This window comes from Porites lutea, chromosome 2, assembly GCF_958299795.1.
Source record: "Porites lutea chromosome 2, jaPorLute2.1, whole genome shotgun sequence".
Classification (NCBI taxonomy): domain Eukaryota; kingdom Metazoa; phylum Cnidaria; class Anthozoa; order Scleractinia; family Poritidae; genus Porites; species Porites lutea.
The window spans coordinates 5969067-5979813 of record NC_133202.1 but is presented as its reverse complement, the minus strand read 5'-3'; the positions used below and the strand labels follow the sequence as shown (position 1 = coordinate 5979813).

The 10747-nt window shown below is 39.3% G+C and overlaps 2 protein-coding genes across 3 annotated transcripts; one reads left to right on the top strand and one right to left on the bottom strand.

Moving 5' to 3' along the window:
* Positions 1-1135: 1135 nt before the first annotated feature.
* On the top strand, positions 1136-2717 carry LOC140926534 (uncharacterized). Its single transcript, XM_073376260.1, has one exon. The coding sequence runs from the start codon at positions 1187-1189 to the stop codon at positions 2675-2677; it is 1491 nt and encodes a 496-aa protein (XP_073232361.1). The 5' UTR covers positions 1136-1186; the 3' UTR covers positions 2678-2717.
* A 2389-nt stretch (positions 2718-5106) lies between these two features.
* On the bottom strand, positions 5107-10688 carry LOC140927520 (uncharacterized). Of its 2 annotated transcripts, none has more exons than XM_073377180.1 (4): positions 9746-10688; positions 8691-8955; positions 8026-8138; positions 5107-7334 (listed from the first exon to the last, which is right to left on the bottom strand). In XM_073377180.1, exons 1-4 carry the CDS (start codon positions 10686-10688, stop codon positions 5728-5730), a joined length of 2928 nt encoding a protein of 975 aa, XP_073233281.1. In that variant the 3' UTR covers positions 5107-5727. The 2 variants fall into 2 exon arrangements, with proteins under 2 accessions (XP_073233281.1, XP_073233282.1); XM_073377181.1 differs by having other exon boundaries at positions 5107-7277.
* Between the last annotated feature and the right edge of the window lie 59 nt (positions 10689-10747).

Genomic DNA, 10747 nt, shown 5'->3' with positions numbered 1-10747 from the left:
CCGAAATCGCAGATTATTTTTTGTCCGGCCAATTTAAACAAGATTAAACGTACAGGAATCGTCTTATCACGGCTTTCTGTGTGTTTGTTTCGAAAGACCATGATTATTTAAAAATGCTAGGTGGGCAAATATTTTCAAAACTGATCACTATTGTTCTCGATCCTTCAGTTTGCAGTCCTTCTCAGAATTATGGAAAATTAACTTGAAAGTCAAGTCTGAATAAAAACAAGAAAAATATCTAAATATTTTAATTGCGCCTGCCAAGAGCCGATCGCTAGAAAACTAGGAATGAACTTTGAAAATCCGTCGTGCATGGTTAACGTTAGTTCTTTGTTAAAACCGCGTATTAAATGAGGCAGGCACTTTAGAGTGCTTTTGTTTTGTTTTGTTTTTTAATCACAATGGAAAGTCTAAATATTTAAACCCAAGAGAAAGTCTTGCGGCCCTTTATTAGTTTTAAATTTGTGTCAACTTTCCTGTGCCACTGCGTGAACAATTCATCCTCGCTACCGCAACAATATATTGGGTGGCCGTAATTATGTTTCTTCCGATCCGTGAAACAATGTCTGCCCCCCCCAAAACAGACAATACTGTCAAACGACCTTACATTAACGAGGAGATAAAGCCAAACCACAACAATTTTGTCTTTTTTAGTTCCTATGGTTGCAAATGGACTCAACACTCGCGACAATTCAGACCTCCTTGGGCTAGACAAAAAATAGATCGTTAAATAAGAATGGTTGGGAAATAGACTGCGAGCAGTCTCTTATTTTTCTTTGTACCGCACGCAAAACCTAAGCACGCGAGCAGCAAAGCCGCGAGCCTCGAGAAACAAGGGCGTTTGCAATAATAACGTCGTGGTTTGCAATCGTTCTGGATGAGATAAGAACTAGACGGATACGCGGATTTTAAGAGAAAAGGCGGACTGCAAGCAGTCTAGTTGGGAAAAGAAACTGCATTGAATATTCTTTGTTGTAAAAAGTACTTCCAATTCGAAGAAGGAAAAGTCATATACAATTTTAAGAGCTGTAGGAATACGTATATCCGGGGGGTCCGCAGATGCGGCGTATAAAAAAATGTAATAATGATCACCTTGACCTCTAAAATGTCCCGTTGGGCGAAATGTAACGCAACCGTGAGGTTAAGATGTAGATGTGGTCGATCGGTAACTGATCGTTGTTGGATAATGGCTCTTTCTAGTGCTTCGGTCGTGGAGCGGAATTCTTATTCTCGAGCCTTATCACCAGTTGTGGGAATTTCTATTCTTTTTGGCCCCGGGGAGAGGCTTCGTTCTACAGCTCATTCCTGGTTAGGAGGTGTAATTTTCATCCTACTACTCGTTGGAATGACATTTGTTGCAGTCATCGGCGTGTTCGTTCGAAAGACAATCGACACGTGGATTCAGTTTTCGCTTTACATCGTTCCTCTTATCGCCTTGGTATCCGGCTTTTACGTGTACACCTCATCAGCATTCAACAAGCTGCTAAAGAGGAGACTGTCCCGGAAGTCATTAGTTGAGGGGTTTCTGGAGTCTGATCAGGGAATCCCATGGCACGAGTCGCAAAGGGCTTCGTGGTTAAGAAAAGCTGCCATTAAAAACTGTTTCTATCCTTTCAGTTTGGAGATTTATCAATGGACCGCCTACGTGATTTTTCACACAGTTTTCAAAAGTGACAGCTTTGCAGGTTCATTCAGTCACACCGAAGTAATTGAAATGGGATCTCGAACATGGCTCCTGCTTTACTGTTCTTTTTGGGCGATGGCCATGTACATCACCGGATTCGTAGCCTACTCTTTTATCCTGATCAGCCGACTCACCGTTCGAGAAGTCATCAGTTTCATGTGCATGTTTGGGGATAGTCCTTTTCTGCTGTACAGACCCTCTGAAGAGCGAAATCCAGTCCTGGAAAGTCTGAACCCTGTGAAAAGAGTATTTAATGCCATAGCTGGGTTTCTATTCATGGACTTGTGTCAGACTGGAAAAGATATTGTTGTGGTTTATGAAAAAGATGTCCCTGCTTTGAGTAGATTGCACCGAAGTCGAGGTGGCAATTCACCCCATTCAGATCAAAATAGTGTTGATGGAGATAACTACTGGGACTGTGGGGAATCCATTTTTATTTCATCAATTGATGTCTCTGGACCAACAGTAGGTAGGATAGGTGTGCCTAAAAAACCTCAAGTAAATCCTGCAGATGCATGCAAATATCTCTCCAATATTGTGGGAAGCATAGAACGGCTTGCAAGTCTTTTCCAACCATTCATTGTACTCCTGGCATTTTTTTCGGTGGCTAATCTTGTGACCCATGTGGGAGCCATTGTGAGCCTTGTGGAAGATTTCAAGTCATCTCATTGGTGGACATTTGTAAGGACATTTATATGGCTTCTGTTGTCTTTGCGCCTGCTATGGAGTGCGGCAGTGATCACCAAAGCTTTGTCACACGTGTCACAGCATCTAAACTATTTATGGTCAGTGGGACAGCTTCAAGGAAACTCAGAAGAGTGGCAAAGGTTTTTCAAGTTGGTGGAAACATTCCAGTTAGGTACCAAGACATATGGCTTTCCTCTCACCTTGAAACAAGCTGCATCAATTGCAACATTTATCAACTTTGCACTTATCATAGTACTGTCAATCATGAGGCCATCTGTGCACTTTCCAGCAGAGGGGCGGCTTTAGGGGGTGAAGATATGGGTGGCTAGCCACCCCTTTCAGGGCATCATTCGCCTGCACTGACTTAGGCCCATAGGCAGGTAGATATTATTGATAGCAAGACAGTATGCTCTTTTTATCTATTTTTGTATCCTGAATGGTATGATAGGGGGCAGGGAGGTGGGGGCCCATGAGAACAGGTGGCAGGACAAGGAAGGAGAGACAGAAGAGAAAAGGGCAGGAGGTAGGAGTTCTCAAAGGGTGGGAAGAACAAGAAATAGTGGGAGTTATGCAACAATGCAATGTTGAAAATGGGCAAAAAGGACAGGAATGGGAGGTGGGAAGTTTGGACCACCCTTTCTACCAACTACTACTAACTGTACATGAATATGTCAGTACCATGGTTTGGAACAAGAAGTTCAGTGAGTCTCAGCTAAGGCCATAGGATTATGAGGATCATTTTTGTGATCTCTGACATAAAAATAACAGAGTAAATATTATTAATGTTGCTTAGCCAAGGAGGACGTCAATCATCCCTGTGCCCTGTTTGTAGTTCTCAGTGGTATCACTACTTTTGACCAGCATTTCAGAGTTATGGTAGAAAACATTTAGGTTTCTGGGAAACTGCCTACCTACCCCTCCTTTCACAGGAAAAAATAACAGATTCCCATTTTTGGATATTTTAGGGTATTTAAAGAATACCCACAAAAATCCCAAATTTGGAAGAGTGAGACAAGTCCCAATCAGGGAACTTGGTTGGGAATTCCCTGGTTGGGACTTGTCTCACTTTGCCAAATTTGGGATTTTTATGGGTATTCTTTAAATACCCTGAAATATCCAAAAATGGGAATCTGTTATTTTTTCCTGTGTTTGAGCCAACATTAACACTTACTTGTCATTTAGGACAAAAGTTGGCTTATGGGAGGGGAAGGTGGGCAGTTTTCCAGAAACCTAAATTGATCCCACTGCTAGAGTAGAGTAAGAGCAAAATGTTGTTTATGTGAACGGGTCATTAGTAAAAACACGAAAACGGATCTTGGAGTGTTCAGAATGCTCACAACAGGCTCATTGGAAATGTGCAGGATTGACCAAACAAATGTACGCTCAAGCAGGTAGCTGGAACTGCTGGAGTTGTTGCTCTCCATTTAATTTCTCGGATTCCTTTTTTCAACAAGATAATATCGACGAGACTGATTTCAATTTCACTGACACTTATGCAAATCTTGAGGTGCCAACCGAAGGAAATTATGTAAATCGATCCACACCACCTGAGGCGATCGAAGCTCGAGGGACAACAAATGTACAAGGAACAATGCTGTGTCATTTGAGCATCAACAGCATACAAAACAAATTTGAAGAACTGACTGAGACGATTAAATCCCTGAAAGCGCAGATTGTACTTATAAGTGAAACAAAAATCGACTCCACTTACCCAAAGGATCAATTTAGCCTGCCTGGTTATTCGTTATATCGAAATGACAGGAAAAAAGGTGGTGGTGGTATTTTGGCTCTCATCTCCACCGTAGTCCCATGTAGGAGTCACTACCATTGTCTAGAGCCAATTGTGCTGGATGTGAAAATTGGGAAGATAAATATGATAATAATTGGTCTTTACCGACCACCTAGACCATTAGTGGGAGCATACCAGCAATCGCTAGAGGAAGAACTGAACCACATTTGTACTTGGGCGTCGCTTCAAAGAGAAGCAGTGACTGTCATTGGTGACCTTAACCTAGATAGGCTAAGGCCTCAGAGAAAGGAGGGCAAATTACTCCTGGACCTTGAAATGGTGCAGGGCTTTGAATGTCTCATAAAGCAGCCAACTAGACTGGATAGAAACGGAATGACAGCCACGCTTATCGATGTACTACTGACCAACCAACCAGACCTGTTCATTGGAGGAGGAGTTTACGACCCTGCTCTCCCTTACCAAAATTAGAGCACTGATAGTATACTTTTTGTAGACAAATAGTATACACCGTATGTATTACATTGCCATGGTGTACATTTTTAGTATACATCAAATATACATCAAGCAAGATTTGGCTTAGCAAAAAAAAATGATGTATACTCTTTGTATACATCACTTGCATTTAAGTAGCAATGATGTATACAACAAGTATACCTCAGGACTTTAAAGCAGCAATGACGTATACAACAAGTATACCTCAAGGCCTTCAAACAGCACTGATGTGTACAATAAGTATACAGCAGTGCTGCATTGATGCCAAGTTGTATAAAAAACATCTTCATTGATTAGGAAGTAAAGCTTTGATGTATACTTTTTGTATACTTTGTATAGCATAAACAGTTTATATATAACAACATATAAATATATAGTATATGTTGTAGTTCAACTTTTCCCTGGTTTAAATTTCACATACATTACCATGCCCAAACAAAAGAAAAATTAAATTAAAGCAGGAACAAAAGTAGAAAAACAACACATATGTTGATTGAATTGAAGGGTTACCAAAAATAATTTCAGTGAAACAAACTCTAGAATACTGTTTTACATGTACCTGATTAGAGAATCTCTGAGAAATTCCAAATGCTGATGAAAGGAATACGTTTGAACAACAAGAACTGGACAAACAAGACATATCTCTAATAGATCTGTAAAACTGCAGTAATTTAAAAATTATATATTTCGCTCTTTGCAACTCATCACTCACTGGCCAATGCTTATAAAATAATATTGTCCATTGTTCATGTAAGAATTAGCATTGTGAGAAATTCAGCAACAACATCAACATTTTTGGGACTGATATGTCATACACAATCTTCGTTAAGGGGTCAATGTCATGCAATTTCGAAAGATACACAACATTATTTTGCTATAATAAAAACATTAAAAGAAGCTAGTTTTAATAAAAAAAATTATGTCTACGTGCCCTGACAGGAAAAGATGGCAGCTTTTAATAAATGGCACACATTTTCTTTTCTCTCTCAAAAATTCACTTGAAACCTACCCATTCGTGTTGCAGGATCATAATTTTGCATGTTACATGTATCTGTGACGGTGCTCTGATGGTGCTACCATGCACTTACAGTTGCAAAAAAACCACTCAAACGCTTTAGTCTTTTTCGTACTGATTAGGAAACATTCCCACAAAGGGAGTATTGTCATTACCACAGTCAACAAAAAAGCATAATCGAATAATGTTGTCCACTGGAATTGCAGTGATACAATTATTGTCACTCCTGATGACTGGAACCAGGTGAGAAACAGCAGTACCAGTGTAGGGATCATTAGCAATTGCTAAAGTCTTGTTAGGTTTCAGAACTTTGACCAATGCATAAAACAGTGGCTTCCTACATTTACATGAGTTAGCACAAAATGAAGGGTTGGGGCAATGTAAATATATTTTGGAATAGAACAAAATCTGTCCAAATGAAGGTGGTGAATCCCCACTGTTGCCTTTAAATTCTATTGTAAAGTTGTTTCTCCTTGTCATGCTTTTGTATAACTTGGAGTGAATCAGTTGCTCTCCAATGAGTAATCTGAAAAACTGATACACTTCTTGAACTGGCCCAATTAGGGATTCGACTACAGCTCGCTCAACAGCAGTAAAGACATAATTTTGTAAGTTGCCCACGATGCTGCAGTTGCTGTTGCCTGGAAGTTTTTCCTTTTTGGAAGCAAGGGGACGCTTTCTTGAAAGGTGTTCATAAAGTTCTTGAGCCATAGATCCACTTTCGAGGAGAGGAACCAACTCAGGTATTCTCTGTTGCACACTGACAGCTGTCACAATCTGTTCTTCCACACTTTGTGTACCATGAAATAAGCTTCTTAATTCCCCATTGAAGTCTTCAAAGCAAAAACAAGAGTGAGTCCACAGTGGACCAAGATCTCTCACTCTTTCTGTCATGTGAAGTAAACAGTGCACATTAAAAGTTTCATAGCGGGCTGCATAAAGTTCCTTTATCCTGATACAGAAATGCTTTATTAAAGCAGAGGCCTTTACAATGTCATTCGGAGAGATAGAATCCTGGAGAAGAAGGTAAATGGCTTCCACAAGGTGAAGGTAGTGCTGAAAGTACTCTTCTGGAAGAATACCATACAGACATGGAACAGAGTAGAACAACAGGAAAGTCCTTAACTCAGATGCTTTGAGATGCCCAAAGTTTGCTATCAGGCTTCTGGGAAGGCGCGTGATGCAAGAAGGAGGACTAATCTTTAGGTACCTCTCTTCAATTTCTTTCATTCTTTTACAGACAGACCATGGCTCTGCTTTATATGTCTTGTCACTCCAAAGGGTAAGCAACATCTTAACCACGCCAAGTAATGTACTGTGCATATAGTCAATGGCTATTCCTCTAATGATGTCAAACTTTGGAATAAACATAAACCATGAATAGCCTTTAACCCCTTTAACACTACTTGGGATGCCCTTTTGAGCACTTTCCTTGGTAGCTTCAGCTGCAAACTTTAATGTCTGTTCATGTGTTCTTGGTTCCCCATGACCAGTTCTGAGATTTGCTTCATCAAATGGGTAAGCATGAGTGTGCCCTTTGCTACTTGTCTGCACAGTTTTGCCAGGGCTCAGGCAGTATGGGCAACCATAAAAGGCATTGAATTGACAAAACTCTTGGAAAAGGCACTTTGCTGGGGCATCAAATGTCCCTAAGAGTAAAATACAGCGAAGCAACATGTTCTTGCCATTCAGCTTTACATCAATCCCTATAAAAAAGGAGCAAAAAAATCCTGACTATTCAGATGTTGACCCATAGGGTAGAAATGAGGGCAGCAGAATTTCTATAGACTTCAAAGTTAATTGATAACAGATAACACATCAAAGCATTTTGAAATTCATACATACATGTAGCTGCTAAATAATGATTGAAAATAATTTTCAATAATTTAAAGCACACATTTGTATCTACATGTATTATGCCAAATCTCCTTTAGTCAGAGTTGTAAGTTAAACCTGTGTATAACGGTCACCCTTGGGAAATGGCCAAGTGGCCGTTATATACAGGTTCTCTTTAAACTCTACTGGAAGTTAATGAATAGCATCTAAGTCTAAAGGGTGACTGCATCCGTTACGCACACTAACAGGTGACCACTATATACAGGTCACCTTTACAGAAAATATAAAGCAAAGTTTTAGGGAAGTTGTCCGGTGAGTCACTCTATAGTGACTCAATTTCCTTTGTCCCCCTTTGTAAATTATATATAGTTCGGGGAGTAATAATTATGTCAAACAGCAACAGTTGTACAATGTATTTATTATGAACATTCTGAACTAATAGTATACTAGAGAGTAGCTGTGACTACAGTGTGCATATATGTACATTAGAATGTAGCAGATAAATGCATGCTTTAAGGTAATACAAAAAATGGGGACTGATTTTAAAAACATAAACCTTACCTTTGAAGAATAAATCATTTAGTGAGTTTGCGAATGGCTGCATAAATGTTTGGAAATGTGGCTTGGAGACACCGAACCAAAGCCCAGCAAACATGCGGTACTTTCTCTGCTGCCTGTAGGGACAGAAAATAAAGGGAAAGAATGAAGTTTTTTAACAAAAAAAAAATGTGAATATGTTTTTTTAATGAGAAAAAAAGCAAAAGCGGTCCATTTCAAGATAGGTCAGTTACCAAGCAAAGAATGAGTTACAAACAATTCTTACTAGTTAGCAATTCTGCAAATTATCAGTGCTCATTATGATGTGTTGCAGTTAGATTAAGTGATACTCTTCTCTCACAATTTCTTTTCTCTTATTGGTTATTAACTGTGGAATTTTCTCTTTGGTAGTGGCATCATGAAGGCAAGTAGATGCTTAAACTGTGTACTTCAGTTCCACAATTAATTTATTTACATGACTATACTTTACAACCATTGTTATTTTGGTTACTTTGGTTTGACATTCTTTAATCAATACTTCAAAAAAAAAAAGAGAAATTATATATTATTTAGCAATACTATAGAAATGAAATACTCGGCTGGGGGGGGGGGGAGGAGGTTTGAAGCTGTTTAAAACGCTTACAGCACATGTTTAATCAAGGGTAAAAATTCAAGCTTTTATTACATACCTGCAATTTGGAGGCAATTCGTTGACAATAAAATAAACCGGCCATATGGAAAATTTTGAAGACCTAAAAATTGCAACTCCATCCGTGTTTATTTGCAGGGACAAATGGATCTGTGTCTTTTTGTCCTGTGTGGATGAACCCCTAAAAAATCCGTCCTCCCCAAAGTGCTTCTTATACAGTTGTCCATCAAAGATATCTTCAATGGCATCTGAGTTTTGTTTTTGTCTTGTGACACGATACTGCAGAAAATCAGGTACTTCTGGCCCTAAGAAACAAAACAAATATTTGAAAACAATACATAAGAGTGAGAAAATAAATTTCACACAGAGGTTCTGTTTGACTGAGGCAAATGATAATATTTCCTGAATACATGTACATGTAACAAGACTGCAAAAAATCTTTTTCATTTAAATCTTGGAATTTTTCCTATTATTGATCACGAACTGCTAATGTTAACTGTCAATGCATTAACAAGTGATAACAACCAGTTACATATGTAACATTGTTTCAGTTTGATGAATGGTTAAAATACATGTATTGAGTGAATGCTTTAAGGCCTCTACAGACTAGATATTTAGTTGTCAAAAACGTTTTTTTTTTTTTTGCGACAATGACAATGTTTAAGTTGTCAACAACAGCAAAATTTAGCATTTAGTTGTCAACAACCCGTCTTACACACTGCGTTTTTTTGTTGTTGATAACATTTAGTTGTCGAAAACAAAACGTTGTCGACAACTAAATTTCTAGTCAGTGGAGGCCCTTACAGTCACTTCATTCCATCAAAAGAGCCTGGGAAAACATGAAGTACAAAGAAAAGAAAAAGTGCACGATTCTTACACCGAGGTAAACCCAAAAGAACGAGAAATCCTTTGATGTGGGGCATTATTTAGTGACAGGGGATACTTAACATGGTAGTGGATAAAGATAATGAGAAATTCTTTGTTATTTAGTATCATTTAGTAACAGGTGGGACATCTACTTAGAACGAACTGACTTGGAAGGAAGTGACCTGATACCAAAGGAATGATCTATACCTTAGCAGATAATCTACTTACTTGACAGCAATGACTGAAGCTGTGTGACTAAGGGTAGGACAATGAAGTAGGCCAGTGCACCTTTTTTGGAAAAATCTACCAGACAATACTTGTTAGAACAGCAGGAGGTCTTTGTAAGCCCAATGTACTCAAAACAGCAACAACAATAATAGTGGTACTCGATAGGCTTCTTAAGCTTTCGAAAGAATCGGTTGAGAACAGCTGTCGATTTAGCAAAGCAGTTGGGTACAACAAGATGAATGTTAATTAACGTCAAAAGGTCAGCCAAAGCCAGTCCGCTCAAATTATGCCTTATGGCGAAGCTAATAATCAGCAGCAAGCTAACTGAAAAAGTAACGGGGGACCCCTCGTATAAAGGGGTGTCTTGTGATAAGGATAGCTCAGTAATTTTCACGTAGTCATCTTGAGTGCTGCTTTCATTCCTATCTTCCGCTTCCGAAAGTTCATCCACGTCATTATCTTGCTCGTTCAAATCCTCATGAAACTCGCTAGATCCGTACGTTGTATCAAGCGCTGGATCTTCAGGAAAAACTTGCGAAATTTCATCACAGCTGTCTTGCTCAACTGCCGTGTTGTTCAGGAGCCCCTTTAACATTTCATCAGCGATGGAGTCTCTAGTTGGGCGGCCTTCTCTGTCATTTTCTACCTCAGCTGGCCGACCATCTTCTTTCAACAAATCAACATTATTACGGTCTTCCAGAGAGTATTCTTCGATCCCCTGAGATGCATATGAGTAGTCCAGGAACTCTGACTCAAAATGTTCAACAGTGTCGCTACAAGATACCGCATTCGTTTCTCTATCATAAGTTTTAGCTAGTTTCTGGCGATACTCTGACGTTCTGGGAACTTTCAACGACGGATGTGACAGATAAGACAGGTAAGTACCTCTTCTTTTTTCACAACTTCTAGAGTTACGTGTTTCTTTTGCATTTCCAGTCGCCATGTTGTGTTCGTATAAAAGCCGATCGACCCAGGCAGATATTACGCATGCTCAATACGTCG